Here is a 19,670-nt window from a genome sequence, read left to right on the forward strand (position 1 = left end):
GTGTGATCAAAAACCTCCCCGACTTCTGCTCCTCCTCCACAGTTCTGCAGAGTGAGGATTCTCACAGGACACCACAGCAATCCCGGCATATGACACTTTTCTTCCCTTATTGATAACTTCTACATCTCTCTGGAAAATGCCGCTCTGAGGCAAGTGTGACTCTCCAGCGTCACTGCTTCTGGACAATAGTAAGACAGGGTCACTTGAGAACAGGCACGGTGACCCCTCAGCAGCCCGTCTGATGAATGGGTGGGTAGAATCTACTGGGGATACCCTGTGGGAAGGGAGGAGCCACATCACAGGTGGGAGGGAGCGGGGTGGTGGGAGTGTCCTCACACAGCCGGTGGGAGCGTGATTTGAACCAATGAACTGTGTATCTCTGGTCTTCTAGCTAATATTTTCAGACTGCAGTTGGGGAGTAACTTAAACCCGGGCAACTCACACGGGGAATCATGGTGGATGTTTCTTCGTTCTCCTCCTTTCTGCACTTTACTGGGCTTCTTGGATCAGTCTCACACCAGTTTGGGAAAATTCGCAGTCGTTACTTTCTCAAATATTTCTTCATATGTTTTCTCCTTGTAGACTTTCAGCCTTAGATGCCTTGAACTTACTGTTCCATGTATCCCATTTACTTCTGTTTCCACATCTCACCCCAGGGAGCCCTGTCTCTTTCCCCTGCCATATCCCATCTGCACCTAAACCCCTTGCATAGGTTTCTGTGTTGTATCTGTGGCTTTGGGTTTTCACTGGTAGAACTGCCATGGTTCTTTTTTTATATTTCCATCTTTCTGTTCAGGTTCCCCCTCTATTCTCATATAGCATCCACCCTTTCTCTCAGGCCATCTGGCGTGTTTATAATTTAAAGGCCTCCATCTATTTCCCAGAGCTGGGCTGTCCCCGCCTGACTTTTATTGAATTTTACTCTCAATGAGTTACATTTTCTTGTGTCTTTGCACACTTCCTAAGTCTGTGTGCAGGTGTGATGCTTGGCTGTGTTCAGAAGACAATGCTCATATTCTCCTGCTTGCACACAAATGTGTGGGTGGCTCAGTCCATCCTGATACAGTCAGGTAGAGCTGTGCCCACTGAGGCTCTGATTAGAGCCACCATCCTGCCCTCTGTATTTTGATTGTGCCATAGAACTTAGGGTCTGGGGAACCCTAGTGACCTCTGTGCTGCCAGCTGAACCCTGCTTTCCGATGACAGAGCTCTCCGTGCCTCGTGGTGGTTACTGAATTGGTTTTCCTCCCCAGTCCTGCCTCTGATATTGTAGGGCCTGGTAGCCTTTCCCCCCCAGCTACATGGCCTGAGCCATCATTGGGTCACTCCGAGGCATCTTGTAAAAGCCCAAGGCGCCTTGGGAGGATGTCACTCACCTCTGCCCCAGCCCTTTCATAGCCTTTCTGTGCCAGAATGGATGCCAGTGCTCCACACCCCTAAAGCCAAGGGCCTGGCCTCCAGCTGGTAGATGCAGCCATCAGGGTGGGATTGCATTCTGAGGGTTCCTAGTGGATAGATGATTAATCCACAGATGGATCAAGAATCGATGGCATCACTGAGAGATGGTGGAGCCAGGAAGGTCGTTGTGTGCTTTGGAAGGACGCATCTTGTCCCTGCTTCCTCTCCTTTTTTCCTCTCCCCGCTTCCACCTCTTTTTCCTGTCCACATCTCCACTGTCTGCCATTGTATAAGTTGTTTTGTTCTGCTACATGCTCCCGGCCATGGAGTTCTGTCTCAGTCATATTGATCCAGAGGCAGTAGAGCCCAGTGAGGAGGAGCTGAGAGACCCTCAGAGCCAATTAAATTCTAAAATACACCTTCCCTCTGCGAAGTTGCTTTTCTCTGATGGAAAGTTGGCTACACTCCACCCTCCCCCAGGGCTCTGGATAATGTGACTGGCCTCTCCCTCCCACCTTTGGTGGCCCTGCTGCCTTCCACCACTTTGCCTGCAGGAAAGCAGCTTTTGGGTCTCTTCTAGAAGGTTCCTCACTTTGCAGAATGCATTTGAGTTAGGTTTGCCCTTGATTGTGACCTTGGCTCTCTCAAACACTCACTCCTGGAGAATAAATAGACTTCCTGTCTCTGGAGTAGAATTGGTGACCTCTCCAGACTTTCTCTGTTTGACAAACATTCCACAAAATGTGTCCTGATTTACATAAACTACTTACTGTGTGGGACAGCAAAGCCTTGGAGCTGTAACTTGCCAACTGGCTGTCAATAGCACTTTACTTCTCTGGGGTCCATGTCCCTTTCTAAGGAGTAACCAGAGGACACCCTTTGTAACACATGATTCTGTGTTACCTCCTCGGTACAGTTCGCACGCCACTGTACCATACGTGAGCTGGGCGAGGGCCTGGAGATTGAAAGAACACGAAAAGAGACCTCGGTCATCTGAAAGGAGATCAGCCGAATGCCGTTTATTCAACCTAGGGGAAATCCTTATATACCTAGCTGCTGCACAAGGATTTCCATTCAGGCAGATGGGAAATTGCCATACCCAAGATGGAGTCAACAATGCCCTACAGCTAATCACCAGGTGGGGCAGAGGGAGCACAAAAACAAACAGAATGTTTTAGCTGGCTGACCAAAAACTGTCAAGATGAACCCAAGGAGCAGGGGTAGACCCGGGCCCTACAACCCTTGGCGATCGTTTCTGGACCCAAGCTATTTCACCCAGTAAAGGGGTGTGGAATTTATATTTTTCACGGTAAAAGAAAGAGTCGGCCACACTAGTCTATATTTAAATTTTAATTGGATTTATTTTTTGTGTGTTCTAATTGCATTTGTTTATTTATTGTGGGAGTCAGGTATACCCTTCCACTGTGTGGATTCTGGGGATTGAACTCTGGTTCCATGTGACCCTCCAGCTCCACCCTCTGCCCTCCTGCTGCTCTGTGCCCAAGGAGATAATCTCTAGAGCATCACTGTCGAGACCTGGCTTCGGCTTCCCGTGACAACCAGGAATCCTTGGTATTGGAATGGCTTGTGATAAACAATAAAAGTCAGGAGAAAATCTCCATGAATGATGAAGGACAAGGGGAGGCTCTGGGCAGTGCCACGAAGCAGGGCTTTCTACTGTCCCATCTGACATCTGAAGAATACCAGGCCCGATGGCTAAGGAGCGAGTGTCTGGGTCTTACGCAGCTGATGAGGATGTGAGCGGAGTCTCCCTCCATCTTCCTGCTCCCAAGGCCTTGTGTGGACTGGTCCCTTCTCTCACTGGGCACTCACCCTCATGGGCCATTCATCTTTCCTAGACAGGAAGATGTCAGCTTTGTAAGCTCAGGTCTCTGGCCTCCATCTTTGGAGGCCTTGCCCCTGTGCCCACTAAACCTTAACCCCTACCCTGAGAAGTGTCAAGGCAGCCCGCCAAACCTTGACCCCTCAGTCTATTTAATCTGCTCCCCCAGAGAGTCCCTTCATGCCTCCCCCACTGTGGTCGCATTGGTGGCTTCCCGGACCCCCATCCCCCCAAGGGGGGCCACCTGAGTGCACAGGAATCCCATTAAACCTGGATATCCTTTAATCCGGCTTGTTGTGATTTGGCTTGATTGGGATTTTTGCATCGGCAGAGAGCTCGCATTCCTAGCAAACTTGTGTGGTGTGAAGTCACACATACAGGACTGTCATGTAAGGTGAATGTTGGCTAACACACCATTTCAGCATACTTATTTTGAAGACTAGATGTTTTAAAAATGAACAGTTGTCATAGTGAACCAGTTCCTCCATCTTCCAGCAACACAGTCAGGCAACACATGTCAGTTTCCTCTTCACACACCCACAGGCCCATGATTACATTTTTAAAGTCCCTAGGTGCCTCAAGGGACACTCCCTACCTCTCCTGTAGCCTTGGATGTGGTGGGAGGGGGCGATGATTATCCCAGATATCTAGGCAGAGCCCCAATTCACAGCCAGTTCAGAAGACTGTAAAGTTAAAGACTGGGCAGGACGAACAGAGTTCTGTTCTACATGCTCATGAAGGATGCAGACCCACTGTGTGTCACTGGTCAGAAGCTCCTGCCTCTGTGCCAGGAGGAACATGCCAGAGAAGTGAGGGCAAGCCTGCTTAACCAGACACCGCTCCAGCACAGAAGAACCCCGGGAAGTTCAGGACCTAGGACTTCTCGGCTGCCCCATCCTCTGATGGTCAGGATGTCAAGAGGTTGACAGCCACCCAAAATGATGTCTTGACGGAGGAGCTTGGACACCTGAGCCTATCCACACCTTCTGTTGTTCCCGCTTTGTACCACATGGTGGCACCAGAGATCAGGGTATGCGCTGTAGGAAACCTAGGGTCTGCAAGGGGCTTGGGGAATGTGGCTTCCAAAATAGACGTAGTAAATCTTCGTGGAGTTTTTACAGCCTCTAGACTTAGCTCATGTCCTCCTCAAGGAGGCCTGGACTCACTCTGCCTCACTTCCTGTGATTTCCCTGACACTGCCCTTGGGGGACGTGTGTCTCTCCCTCATTCATTCATTTGCCCAGCCCAGGATTTCCAGCAGCTCCAGGTACTTGAGTAAATTTTGTTCTCCTGTAATCTGTGTTTTTCTAAAGATCATGCACACAATCAAACACAAGTGGGAAGTACAGCCTATGCAGGCGACCTGACAGGTACAGCCTTGAACACGATTTTCTAGGTCAGTAGTCGCACCGCAAGGCAGCTGTGGATCCCATAACCTCCCTCTTCAGATGCCTCACTGTGGCAGCCTAAGGAGGTCAGAACCATGTTATTCCTGTTTACGAATGAGCAGGAAGAGAGAGGCGAGTCACTTTGTCAAGACTACAGAGATAATTAATGCCCAAATTTGAGGCATTAGTGCCGAGTTCACAGAGTGGGTGGGGTCTTAGAGGCGTGGTCAGCTGCTGCCCGCTTAGCACCCCTTAGTAGCAACTACTACTACAATGACTTAGTAGTTAGTTATTTAGTAGTTAGCTAGTGTTGCCTTGGGATTGAGGTGATCTTTCTTTCTGTCTCCAGCAGGTGGCGACAAAGCATAGAGCTATGCGTGCTCCTGCCCTTGTGTAATGTTTGGTTTGCCTTAAGATGTAACAGGCACGTTTGTCGGAGAGATGCCCCTTTCCTGGACCCAAATAGAAGTTGCAAATGGGAGAGAGACCCTAGGCTAGCACGTATCTGCCAAAAAGAACCTCTTCAGTCAGTTCCGGAACAGCTGATCACATATCACGTGGCTCTGGATATTAGGGTGGATCAGACTCAGTTTCCCCAGCCTCTGAGGGAAGAAGTGACTTGAACAAAGTTACTAGTTGCAGCGCCCAACAAGTTTGTGCACGAACACATGTGTTACCAGTAGCTGGTGCCGGAATAAGCTCATGTGATTGACTGGCCTGGGCAGAGGATCCAGGCAGAGTACAGTAACTGTCAGCAGTTGCCCCATCCCCAGACTCTTTTTTTAAAATTTATTTTTAGATTTATTTTTAAATTTATTTTTCTCTGCTTTCCTCCGTTCCTTTCCCCCTTCCCTTCTACCCTCTCTCGTGATCCCCATGCTCCCAATTTACTCAGGAGATCTTGTCTTTTTCTACTTCCCATGTATATTAGTTCTACGTATGTCTCTCTTTGTTGTCTAAGTTCTCTGGGATTGTGAATTGTAGGCTGGTTTTTCTTTGCTTTATGTCTAAAAGCCACTTATGAGTGAGTACATATTATATTTATCTTTCTGGGTCTGGTGTTTTCTAGATCCGTCCGTTTGGCCACACATTTCAAGATGTCATTATTTTTTTCTACTTTGTAGTACTCGTAAATGTACCACTTCTTCTTTATTCATTTTTTTTTTGTTAAGGGGCATTTAGGTTGTTTCCAGGTTCTGGCTATGACAAACAATGCTGCTATGAACATAGTTGAGCACATGTCCTTTTGGTATGATTGAGCATCCTTTAGGTATATACCCAAAAGTGGTATTGCTGGGTCTTGAGGAAGGATGTTTCCTAATTTTCTGAGAAATCACAGTACTGATATCCAAAGAGGCTGTACCAGTTTGTACACCAGCAATAGAGGAGTGTAAGATGGAATCTAAGAGTTGTTTTGATTTGCATTTCTCTGAAGGTTAAGGATGTTGAACATTTCCTTAAGTGTCTTCCAGTCGTTTGACATTCCTCTGTTGAGAGTTCCCCATTTAGGTCTGTACCCTAATTTTTTGTTGTTGTTGGATTATTTGTTCTTTTGATGAGCAATTTTTTGAGTTTTTTGTATATATTGGAGATCAGCCCTCTGTCCAATGTGGGGTTGGTGAAGATCTTTTCCCATTCTGTACATTCCTGGACTCTTTTACGGATTCACAAAAACCCAACGCCAGAAGGCAGAGCTTACAGTAAGAACTTGACCATAACAGTGTTTTTAACAACTCAAAGTCCAGTGCCACAGGGAGAGGGGCCTGCGTCTCTCACCCACCCCAGTTCACTCATTCACCCCAACCTGAGAGTTTGTCACCTATGCAGAGTGAAGGGGGCACTCACCCAGACCTCACGCTGCTCCTGAGCCCCACGGAGGGAGCCCCACTTTATTAGACTGGGGTGGAGAGCTGTGGGGCAGGGCGTGCTCTTTGCAGGACAGCGGTGGCTGCAGTGGGTTTGCATACTGCCCGTGCCTCTATGCAGAGGCTACCACTACAGAGAATCCCTGGCACCCATCGCACCCAAGATGAACGGTCTTGGGGCGCCTGAGGGCGCCAAAGGGACTCCACTAGGCAGGGACCAGTGAGGACCAGCTCAGCCACATGCTCAGCTTGGGTGGGTCCACCTCCGGGTTTGGTGAGATCTTGCACACCGCCAGGTTGGAGGAGGCTAAGCTGGGGATGATGTCAGCTTCTCCCAGGGAAGCCGAAGGCCATAAACACAGTAGGTTCAGCAGGATCACCAACCCAGGACCACAGCCACCCCCAGAGAGCTCAGCTCCTGGCAGAAACTCTGTGCACAACCCCTTTGCACACATGGCTCTTCACTACTGAAGCAGGGACAATCCCTGGCAAAAGTATAACCCACCTTAGAGCCTGGCACGGCTCCCTTCCAGCGAACCTCTCAGACCCCCTTCTCAAGCCAGGAGGACAGCACCCTTAACAATCAGAACCAAATCGGAAGACCAGAGATAGTGGATGGTCAGAGCCACCTGGGAGAGATGCTGTCTAGCCACCACCAAAGAAAAGCAAGACAGTCCAACTTTGGGGTATCTGGGGTGGAAGCAGAGAACCCCTGGGGCTTTAGCTGGCATTTTAGGAGTGGGTCAGGAAAGTGGAAGGCTCGGGATGCTGCTCATGCTGCGTTGTGCAGTGCATCCCTTTGTACTTAGAAAGTGACTTGTGTGCAGCACGGTTTGGGGAACCTGGGGCTTCTAGTCGTGGACAGAGGTGCTGGCGCCAATAGGCCCTGGCCAGGACTGACACTTTTACATTGCTCCTCCCTCCATAAGCCTATTGCTGCTTCAGAGAGAACCAGACCTCAGGGGTGAGGTGAGGGTGTGTGAGAGACAAGAAGGTCTGTAGAGACAATAGGAGATTCCAGCCTGGAATGGACATGCAACGTCCATTCTATATGCTGTCCACTATCTATGTCATCCACCATGTATGTCATCAATTCTATATGCTGTCCATTATATGTATATGTATCATCCATTACATATATCGTGCATTGTATACATCTTTTTTCTTGATGATGACTTCTGGAGCACAAAAGTTATTTTTTGTTTTATCGTGCAAGTTTGTGCTTGTGCGTGTGCTTCAGATCTAAGAATCCTTTGCCAAGGTGAATGTCATGAGTGTTCACTAGTGAGTTTTCTTTTAAGAGATTTGTGTGCTGGGCGGTGGTGGCACATGTCTTTAATCCCAGCACTCGGGAGGCAGAGGCAGGTGGATCTCTGTGAGTTTGAGGCCAGCCTGGTCTCCAAGAGCTAGTTCCAGGACAGGCTCCAAAGCTGCAGAGAAACCCTGTCTCAAAATTTTTTTTATTAGGTGGTTGATAAATTTAATCCTGTGTGTGACGTTAAGCCAGAGTTAAACAATTCTTTGGCTTTCAGATACAGGTGACCCAGCATCATTGTGGGTTTTTGTTTGTTTCTAAAGTTTTTAATTTAATTTTAAAATCTTATGTGAATGAATGCTTTACCAGCAAGTATGTCTGTGTGCCACCTGTGTGCAGCGTCTTTAGAGGCCAGAGGAGGTTGCTGGATCACCCTGGAACTGGAGTTACAGACATCGTGACTGATACATAGATGTTGGGTCCTCTGCAAGAACAGCCATTGCTCTTAAGGGCCAAGTTATCCCTCAGCTCCATTTTTTTATCTTTTGAAAGAGAGTAATCTTTTCTTTAATTTGTATCTTTTAGTGCGTTTGCTCTCCATTTTGCTTATTTCAACTTTGAGTCCTGGCTGTCTATCCTTCTTTCCTTCCTTCCTTCCTTCCTTCCTTCCTTCCTTCCTTCCTTCCTTCCTTCCTTCCTTCCTTTCTACTTTTCCCATTCCCCCAGTTGCAGAGCTAGTTGCTAAGAGTCTCTGTCTCTCTGCTTCTGTCTTTCTCTCACACACATTTATGAGCTTCTTCATTAGTACTGATCTTTTTATATTCCTGTGTTTTGGTATTTTGTTTTCATTTTCACTTTTCTCTTGGAATTTTACCTTCTCTTTTGATTCTTTCTTGACTCTGGTTCTTCCTTTGGGTTCACTAGTCCTTTCTTTTGTCTCTAGGTCCAATCCAGGGGAGCACACTGCACTCCAGTGTTTTCTGTCCCATAGCAGCAACTCAACCTTTCCTTTTTGTAGTATCTCGACAGTAGTGGGTGGGGTGTGTGTGTGTGTGTGTGTGTATGTGTGTGTGTGTGTGTGTGTGTAGACTATTAGATGTCTTCAAAGAACAAGCAGAAGTGAAGTCATAACAGGGATCATGGAACATCTACATGTCATTTCTGTGGCCATCTTCCATCATTTGGTCAAGGTTGTCTTTGCCTGGTTCATTCTCCACGGTTTCATTTTCTCCCTCTTCCTGCTTTATTCTTTGGAAGTAAATCACTGTGCCTGCCCACCATTAAAAAATGGAAGGTACAAGCTTCCAAGCATCCCCTCCCTGAAGGTGTGCCTTAGGCACATCAATTGAATTCTTTCTGGGGAAGTTTCCTCTCCCTCTCATTGACTGTGTGCAGTCATTCAGTCTGTCCACATGGAGTGATGTGTTCTGTTTGCACCTCCCTGTCCAGCCTGCTGCTGAGCCTAAACTTGTTATAGAGTCAGTTTCCAGTGTGGGTTCTTCAGTGATCTCTCTTCTTCACTCCAAGTCCTTTGTTGAGCATCTGTGTTGTTAGGGGAGGACACTTCCTTTCTGGTAAAAGACAGTCAAGTTCCTTTCTTTCTATCCCGTCAAGTCCTTGAATTGCCCAGTTCTGCAAGGAACCAGGATCCTTTCACTAGCACTTAAATTTTGTTTGTGTGTGTATATGAATGTTGGATACTTACATGTTTGTATGAATGTACATATGCTTTTACATACATGGGTAAGCCAGAAATGGACATTAACTGTCTTCCTCCATCACCCCCACCTTATTTATTCAAGTATTTATTCTCTCTTTCCCTCTTCTCTCTCTCTCTCTCTCTCTCTCTCTCTCTCTCTCTCTCTCTCTCTCTGTGCGTCTGTATGTGAGGGCATGTATGTGGAGGTCAGAGGTTCAGCTCAGGTGTCAATTCTTACCTTTTACCTTCTATGAGACAAACCTCTTTGCTTTTTTCTGCTGTGTACTTCAGGCTACTTGGTCCGAGAGACTCTCGGGATTCTCCTTTCTCAGTTTCTCCCCTCGTCGAGGAGCACCCAGAACAGGTTCACTAATGTGCCTGGCACTCAAGCTCAGGGCCTCATGCTTGCCCCGCAGGTGCTTTACCCACCAACCCAGCTTCCCAGCCCCACCCTACTCTCAGAGACAAATCCCACGCTGAACCTGGGCCTCATCAATTTGGTTAGGCTGGATGGTCAGTGAGTCTAGGGTCCTACCTGTCTCTGCCCCTTGGTACTGGGATTACAAGAACTCACATCCTGCTTGGCTTTTACATAGTCATTGAAGATTCAAATTCTGTCCTCATGCCTGTGTGGCAAGCGCCCTCATCCCCTCCCCCCACACCTCCCCACCACTTCCGCCTTTTATTTGGTTTAAGATGCTTAGTGTTTTTTGCTTTTAAATGGTCATTCTATACCAATTAAGAATCCCTGGCTTTGCGCTTTCTCAGCCCCTGGCAAACACCACTGCATTTTTCTGTCTTGAGAAATTACAGGACTCTCAGTTCCACCCTCTAGGTGCAGATTTACAGAACGCTTGTCATTTTGTGGCTGACATTTCACCTGACGTTGTTCAGGTGCTGTTACTATGAACAAACAAGTATCTGAGACTCTGAATCATTATTTTGTATAATTATTAGAACTTTTCATGGATAATATGCTACTTAATGGCAATGTTTATATATTTAAGCAAAATTCAAAGTGTTGAGATGATTGACATTAAAAAGTGCTATATACTTTAGCTTATTGATAAGTGCACAGGTTACCCTAAGCTGCTAAAGTCTCACAGGTTTCCCTACTGACATCAAGCAGAAATGCACAGAAAGAATTTTACTAAAATATCTAGAGGTGTTGGTCATCCATATTTCAAAGGAAGCTGCTTTAACGAAGTGTAAGTCATATGTTAATTTATCCGGAAACACATGAGCACTAGGCCAGGATTTACCATCCGGCAGCTATCATGTCGGCTCCTTAAGTGAACCCACCTTTGCCTCAATAATTAAACATTTACTATTCCCCCGTACAAAGGATTTCAAAAAGGTAGTAATTCGGTTTTCAGTACAAATTAACAGCAAAGGACTGACGGTGGCGTAGCTATTGGAGACCATCATCTGAACACTGTGGTGGATCGGGGGGCCGCTGTGCATCAGTCTGGAGGCAGACATGATGCAGTCCAAACAGTACAGCAGCACAAAGAAGCTCAGGAGCAGCAGGATGGTGCGGGAGGCCTGTATCTCTGGAGAGGCTCTAGGAGAGAGGCTGCTGCTGTGAAGATGCCGGGACAGCTTCTTGTGCCTGCACAGGAGAGTCAGCATGTACCCGCTGGAGAGGGCCATGAGACCTATAAAGGACACATCCCGAAATATCCTCATCACGGTAAACAAGTGCCTGCTGATATGGCTCATGGGTAAAATAACGCAGGATTCGGTGACAAAGAAGAGCCCATGTGAGGTGTTGTTGTAGTCGGCAACAGAGGAGAACCAGAAGTGAGCACTCCCGGACGTGTAGAAGGCCCACAGCACGACAAGGAGACACAGCTTGTGCTGTGGGGATTTATGTTTGAACTTCGCCAAACAGGAGCTTCTGGGGCTAAGAGTGACAGCCTGAAGGATGCTTAGCAGGCAGGTAGCACAAAGAGAGAGGCCCCTCAAAAACCTGTGCAAGTGGACAAGGGATCGGCACGTGATGTCATTCCATGTATGCTGAGGTGCGAAAGTGTCCGCAGCTGTGAATCCCATGATCGTTAGCATCCCAAGGTGAATGAGGGCCAAGAGACCGATGAACAGGTCAGTGGTCCGGGGCCTGTGTTCGAGAAGAAACTCAAGGATATGGAAGAGGAGGAGGATGCTGTTGAATGAAATCCCAAAGCCTAATTCAGAGAAAAAGTGTGTTTTGTATGTTAACAACTCCATGGTGTGTGTTGATTCTTCTCATTGTATGGGACATGGAGCTAGAGTAAGTATCTGAGGAAGAAACCAAGAGAAAGTTTTCATCACAAACGATAGCAGCATCATTGGTACCCAACACTATTGCCATTAAGAAACCCGATAAACCCAGCCCAGTACCCCCATCAGTACTTAAGTCTCCCTGCAGCCCAATACCTCATCATTTTCAGTCATGGCTGGAGTATGGGCACATTGATGGGCTCCCTCCCTGCCTAAAGTTCCTTGGCATTAAAATGATCACATATTATAGAAATGCTTCTTCTTATTGCCTTGTTTAGAGATTTTTAGGGACATTGTTTCATGATACATGGTTTCGGTCTTTGTCATCCTGCCAGGTATACTTTTACTGAAAGTATACTTCTTAGTAAAAGTAAAAGCTTTTCCTGAAGCATCATGGAACGTTTTCTTGTTTAGTTTCTGTTGCTGAGATTTAATACCCTATCCAAAACAGCATAAGGGAGGAAAGGGTTCATTTGGCTTATATCACCAGGTTACAGTCCATCATTAAGGAGAAGTGAAGTTAGGAACCCAAAATAGCTAGTAAGGTCACATCTGCAGTCAAAGGCGGGGAGATGGGGCTGGAGAGACGATTCAGAGGTTAAGAGCACTTGCTGCTCTTGCAGTGCAGTTCAGTTCCCAGCCCCTAAGTCCAGTGGCTCACAACCACCTGAAGCTCCAGCTCCAGGAAGTCTGGTGCCCTCTTATGGCCTCTGTGGTACCCGCACTCATGTGCATATAATGCCTACACCTATATACTTTAAAAATTAAAGTAAGCAAATTTTAATTTATACCAGAAATTCTGATGAAGATCTTTGATGAAATATTTCCTATAAAATACATGTTGGGGCTGGAAAGATGGCTCCATGGCCAAGAGCCCTGGCTGTTTTTGCAGAAGACTGGGTTTTGCAGAGACAATTGTCTGTAACTCAGTCCCAGGGAATCTGATGCCCCCTCTGGCTTCTATGGGCACTGCATGCATGTAGCCCACAGAGATAAAAGCTGGTAAACCGTTCAAAATAAGTTTTTAAAATTTTTTAAAAACAAGTTTATATGCCCTCTTCTGCCCTTGGTGGGTACTTCATACACAGGGTCCACTGACATACATGAAGGCAAAACACCCACACACTTAAAATAAATAAATTCAAAACAATTTAAGAGACATGTTTATGTTCTTATAACAGATTTTTTTTTTTTGGTTTTATTGAGACAAGGTTTCTCTGTAGCTTTTGGAGCCTGTCCTGGAACTAGCTCTTGTAGACCAGGCTGGCCTCGAACCCACAGAGATTCACCTGCCTCTGCCTCCCGAGTGCTGGGATTAAAGGCGTGTGCCACTACTGCCCAGCTAACAGAATTCATATAATAGAATCATGAAACCTCTTCAGCAGGAAGGGCATGTTGCTGTAATTTTTCCAGTCACATATGGAGAAGGAATGTATCATAAAGTTAAGGTTTGTATGGCTGCTGTCCCATAGTTCATGCTATGCCCTTGTACTTAGAGACCCATAAGTCCCTCAGAGAAGAGGGATGTGTTTACTACTCATGAACACGTTACGTGTTTCAGAACTGGGTAGATGCGTGTTGAAAACCTTGAACTGTGTCTTTTCAGCCCATTGTTTTTAGCAATGACTGATACTTAGAAGCGGGTTGCAGTTGCATTATAGTTCAACACATCTCTGTATCCTGTTCTGACTACTGTCAGGACAGTGTCCACCTTCTCAAATACTGTCACTGCTCTCTGTGTGTAACCTCAGTTTATGGGGAACCTCCTTCAGCCAATGGCCTTTGAGATGCTGGACCAGGCTGAGGCAAGGCTTTGGGATATCAAAAAGCCGTGGTCCCGCCCACTCACCCCTCTCTTCCCATGCTCCACACATGGATGTCGGACCCCATTCCTGTCCCATGAATTTTCCCTTTTAATAAAGAAAAACCTTAATAGATCCTATTTGGGGCTAGTGTGGGATTATCTGACTCGCGTTTCCCCCATTTGATGCGTTCTGCATCATTCAGTCCTTCAGACTCCTTTAAAATGTACAAGCAGTTGTGGGCTACAGTCATGCTGCGGTGCTACAAGGCACGAGTGTCATGACCCTGTGCCAATGTGCCTTCTGTTCTGCATCTAACTTCCGTCCAGTCCCACATTCTTTCTGGCCTTGACTGACCACCATTCTTCTCGCCACTGTTGTATAATCAACTTCATTTCCCACACTGACTGAGAACAGACAGTATTTGTCTGAAAGTGACAGTGTGCATCTCGGTGAAGAAAAGCTTATCTTTCCACAGTAATAGCATCAGAAACAGGACATGCCTTATTTTAAATACACGAGATTTAGAGACCAAGCAATATAAACCTTACCTAACACCAAACTTTATTTTTTTATGAATCAAAGGGGCTGAATGCTGTCATTTTCAGTGTGATGTGACTAACTTAAGGGAAAGGGTTTCGTGGGTTCTGTGAACTTACCATAATGACCATTGTCTATGGATTTATTTTGTAATTGCTTTAAAACCACTGCAAAGCTTTTCCTCCAAGTTAAATTTATAGAGACATCAAGGGAAAAAAACTAGCCCTTTTTTCCGGAGTAAAGTTCAGACATACTCTGATGCCACTGTGGGCACCAAGTTGCCTTCCTAGATACAGCACCAGGAGAGGCTACAGACCGGCATCCTGCTAGTCATCCGACACAGACAACTGCTCAGCAATCATGTTCCTCAAGCAAACATGGATCATTTAGGCAAATATCATGGATCATTAAAGGAAAGGCATATAATGACTTCTGAGCTAATTCATCAATTTAAAAAATGACTTAAAACTTTCTTCATTTTTATTTTATGTGTATGTGTCATTTGCTTGATTAGTTGCTGAGCCGGCCCTTGCATAGCCACATGCCCTGGGCTAAGACTACATTTTACACATTGGAAAATCTCACTCTTCTGCTTTTGCTGCTCTGAAGGCAGGGAAGCAGATCATGGGGACAGAGCACGAGTTTCTGAAATGTCACGTTTGGGTAATCCACGTCTGGGAATTTCATGTACTGGCCCAGGGTGGGGGTGACATGCAAGCAGATTAAAAAGCATGCCCAACATGGAAAATCTGTGGTAGCAAAGAAAGAAAGTAGAAAGAAGTAGCAAAGAAAATCTGCTCATTCTTCATTGAGAGTCAGCAGCGAAGGCTGGACCTCAGGAGCAATTTGGTGCTGCTTTTTAAGTGGTTGGGTTTGAACTGCAGTTCAGTGTGGCCTGCCCTGCCTATGGTGCCATTCTGCTTGGAAAAGTAGGGGCACTAGGGAGACATGGCTCCACCATGTTGAGGGCAAAACATGCATCCTTTAGGTGTAGATGCTCTAAGCCGGCATCAGCTAGGTGCAGATGCTCTGTGCAGACATCAGCTAGGTGCAGATGCTCTGTGCAGACATCAGTTAGGTGCAGATGCTCTATGCAGGCATGCAGTGAAGCAGCCGCTGTCCAGGACTGCTGTGAACGAACAGGAGGGTTCGTGAGTACTGGCAGCTGTCTCTGAAAACAACTAGGGATTTTCCACTGAGTTTGTACAGGGACAGAATGGTGAAGTTCAGCTTAGGGTCACATCTGCAGTTAGAATATTTATAATAACCACTATTAAAATTCTCTCCATAAATTCAGTATAAAGAAATATATATTTTAAGTAGAGAAACAAGAAGCCCTAGAGTTCTCCGCAGTCTCCAGCCATCAACACTGGATCCTCTACAACGCTGTGGCACGACCTGATTCCCTCATGACCCAGGGATGACTGATAAGAGAGCCTGGGTTTTCCACTAAGCACCTCTGACCTCCCTGCCAGTGTGCTGTTAGCTCGGTGACAAGAGAAGTGAGCATCTTCCCTTCATCTTTTCACAAAGATTCATGAAAGGACAAAATTTGGGGAAAATCTGAAAACCACGTAGAGACAGTAGGACAGGGTGGGGTTCAGTTGTCCAAAACTTTATTCAAACAAAATTATATTTGGGAATTTCTATTATCTTAAAATTTTGTAAGGAATATTTGTTTAATGAATAGAACCCAGAACAGATTAATGGACGTATCCCCTCCTTTAGAATCATGTTCACTGTGTATTAATCAGTGTCCTGGAACCACATCATCGCAGTGGCTCAGGACAGTTTCCAGCAGGCAGAGCAAGACTAAGGGCTGACACCACTAATGTGTAATTTATGAAATTAAACAGGGATTTCAAAGGCACTTAAGAAAATTCTAGTAGATACAAGTCAGTAAAGAGCTCTCTGTGAGATGAATTTTGGACACACAGCCCATTTCTTTTGAAAGACTTTTAGAACATCTCAATAGTCACACTATCAAAGTCAGTACATCAGCAATCATTCCATGTGAGGGGCAAAGCCACCAGAAGCAAAATTAAGTTATTTGTTTAAAATATGAAATTACAACATCACCTCCTCAAGAAGTTGCATACAAATGAGCAATTCTTGAAAAGTCTAGATATGATACAATACAACATGTGGATGACAGGGTAAATTTGGTAATTTAGTTTAGAAAAATAAATCAAGCATGACGTTAACTGGCTTTCTATAAAATATTAAGTGATTTTAGGAGTTTAAGGAAAAGAATATCCTAAGAAAAACACCCTCATTGCCCTGCAGCACAGAGTTCTTGTGCTGAGGAGCTGTCAGAGTTCAGCGTCTCCTCTGCAGAAACTGAAAACCTCCTCGAGCCCCACTGCTCCTCCTCCCACAGCCTGCCTGGGACCCGACCACCTTCCGAGTCTGCACTTGGGTGCAGAGCACTTACCCAGATGGACGTGGGAGGTGAGGACTCTGCCTGAGGAGATCTGCCCAGACTCAGGTACAGAGAGTTTTTAATGCATTTCTGCAATTTTAGTGTCTGTTGAAGGTGACAAGTTCCCACTGGGGAGCATGGAAATGTGGCATCCCAGCGGAGCCCCATGCCTGCCTGTCACAGTACTTACTCTGTGCTGGATAACAGGCATCTGGGGAGAGCTGAGGACAAGCTTTATCTGAGCTCCCTTGACACATCTGCGGGAGGAATCAGGTCAAATCACATAGAAACCCAAACTTGCTTATTTGCCCTGGGACCAAATGAGTCCAAACTAATCCCCTGCTCCATAGTTCTCTGCTTAAAAGAGACTCCAATGTCTTACTTGAACTTCCTTGTTTCTGACAACATGTCTACAGTGAGGCACAGGCTGCTTGTCCATAGATCCTTCAACACACAGAGCGCCCTGTTGTGTAGCATTAGTTAAAGATGTGTTGCGTTTGTTTATGCTGTGGAGTATTTGTTTGATGATGCAAAGATGTGTTGCATTCTTTTATGTCCCATTTGTTTAACTTTGTAAAGTTATGTTACTTTGCCTCTGTGAAACACCTAATTGAAGCAATCTACAGATTCAACGCAATGCCCATCAAAATCCCAGCAAAATTCTTCAAAGACCTCGAAAGGACAGTACTCAACTTCATATGGAAAATCAAAAAACCCAGGATAGCCCAAACAATCCTGTACAATAAAAGAATTTCTGGAGACATCACAATCCCTGACTTCAAACTCTACTACAGAGCTACAGTACTGAAAGCAGCCTGGTATTGGCATAAGAACAGACAGAAGGACCAATGGAACTGAGTAGAAGATGCACATATCAATCCACACATCTTCAAACACCTGATTTTTGACAAAGAAGTAAAAAATATCAAATGGAAAAAAGAAAGCGTATTTAACAAGTGGTGCGCCAACAACTGGATATCAACATGTAGAAGAATGAAAATAGACCCATATCTATCACCATGCACAAAACTCAAGTCCAAATGGATCAAAGACCTCAACATAAAGCCAGTCACACTGAACCTCATAGAAGAGAAAGTGGGAAATATATTTGAACTCATTGCCACAGGAGACCACTTCCTAAATAGAACCCAGGAGCACAGACACTGAGAGAAACAATTAATAAATGGAACCTCCTGAAACTGAAAAGCTTCTGTAAAGCAAAGGACATGGTCAACAAGACAAAACAAAAGCCTACAGAATGGGAAAAGATCTTCACTAACCCCACATCAGACAGAGGTCTGATCTCCAAAATATACAAAGAACTCAATAATTTGGATACCGAAAGAACACATAATCCCATAAACAATGGAGAACAGACCTAAACAGAGAACTCTCAATAGAGGAATCTCAAATAGCTGAAAGACACTTAAGCAAATGTTCAACATCTTTAGTCATCAGAGAAATGCAAATCAAAACAACTCTGAGATTTTACACCTGTAAGAATGGCTAAGACCAAAAACACTGATGACAACTTATGCTGGAGAGGTTGTGGGGTAAAGGGAACACTTCTGCATTGCTGGTGGGAGTGTAAGCTGGTACAACCCCTTTGGATGTCAGTATGGTGCTTTCTCAGAAAATTAGGAAACAACCTTCTTCAAGATCCAATAATACCACTTTTGGGTATATATCCAAAGGATGCTCAATTGTGCCACAAGGACATGTGCTCAGCTATGTTCATAGCAGCTTTGTTTGTCATAGCCAGAACCTGGAAACAACCTAAATGCTCCTTGACCAAAGAATGGATAAGGAAAATGCGGTACATTTACACAATGGAGTACTACACAGCAGAAAAAATAATGACATCTTGAATTTTGCAGGAAACTGGATGGAGCTAGAAAACATTATTTTGAGTGAGGTAACCCAGACACAAAGACAATTATCACATGTACTCACTCACAGGTGGTTTTTAAACATAAAGCAAAGAAAACCAGCCTGCTAACCACAATTCCAGAGAACTTAGCAACAAGGAGGATACTAAGAGAGACTTACGTAGATCTAATCTACATGGGAAGTAGAAAAAGACAGGATCTCCTGAGTAAATTGGGAGCATGGGGACCTCAGGAGATGGTTGAAGAGGGTAGGGGAGAGGCAGGGAGGGGAGCAGAGAAAAATGTAAAGCTCAATAAAAATCAATAAAAAATTATAAAGAAAAAACACCTGATTGGTCTAATAAAGAGCTGAATGGCCAATAGTTAGACAGGAGAGAGAGAGAGAGAGAGAGAGAGAGAGAGAGAGAGAGAGAGAGAGAGAGGGAGGGGCTGGCGGGGGGAGGGAGAGAGAGAGAGAGAGAAGTGGGGCTGGCAGGCAGAGAGAATAAATAAGAGAAGAAGGGAGATGAGTGGAAGGAGTGAAAAAATGAGGAGAGGAGGACTCCAGCCGCAGACACCCAGCCACGGAGTGAGCAGGAAAACAGATACATAGACTAGAGAAAGGTAACAGCCCAGAGGCAAAAGGTAGACAGGAAAATTCCAGTTAAAAAAAGCTGGCAAGAATTAAGCCAAGATAAGGCCAGGCATTTATAAGTAAGAATAAGACCCCATGTGTTTATTTGGGAGCTGGGTGAAAGAGTTTTGTTTTTTTTTTTTTTTTTTAAAAAAAAAAACAACCATAGCTCCTGTTTCCAGGAAATCTTGGTTCTGTGTCCTATGGCTTCCAGATTTTGAGCCTCAGTAAACATTAAAAATGAATTTTAAGAAAGAACAAAAGTAAAGGAAGAATTGTGGAGTTTGGAGCTGAGGTAATCCCGGGCACCTTGAACAGAACAGTGGCTGTGGCTGAGGCCAACCCCGAGCTGGATTCTTTTCCCAGAGGAGTTTGAATGGCCAGCTTCCGCCTCACTGATGGAGGCAGGAAGTCTTTACGTGTTGTGACAGAAATGACATGCAATCATTCTTGGTTCTCCTACATACTTTAAATGCAGTAATATAAAGCTCCAGACAAGACAGAGCCCTGACCCACAGTTAGAAGAAAGTCTCGTCATCAAGGCTGACCTCCTCCTCTTCTGGGTCTCAGAGTTAGAAGACAGCTCTTTGTAATAACTGCTCAATATGTCAGAGGGTCACACGGGAGCAAAGGATGAAAGCTTCGCTTTTTCCAGAGAGGACTGGAGACTCCAGGAACTAAGCAGACACAAATA

The 19,670-nt window shown here is 45.4% G+C and overlaps 1 protein-coding gene across 1 annotated transcript; it reads right to left on the reverse strand.

The window, feature by feature from the left end:
• Window positions 1–10,723: 10,723 nt before the first annotated feature.
• LOC126494067 (vomeronasal type-1 receptor 90-like) lies at window positions 10,724–11,699 on the reverse strand. Its single transcript, XM_050131293.1, is given in 2 exon segments — window positions 10,724–11,656; window positions 11,658–11,699. Coding segments are annotated over 2 exon segments (975 nt in total).
• Window positions 11,700–19,670: the final 7,971 nt, after the last annotated feature.

This window comes from Alexandromys fortis, unplaced genomic scaffold, assembly GCF_014885135.2.
Source record: "Alexandromys fortis isolate MF-2015 unplaced genomic scaffold, M_Fortis_MF-2015_v1.1 scaffold_378, whole genome shotgun sequence".
NCBI lineage: Eukaryota > Metazoa > Chordata > Mammalia > Rodentia > Cricetidae > Alexandromys > Alexandromys fortis.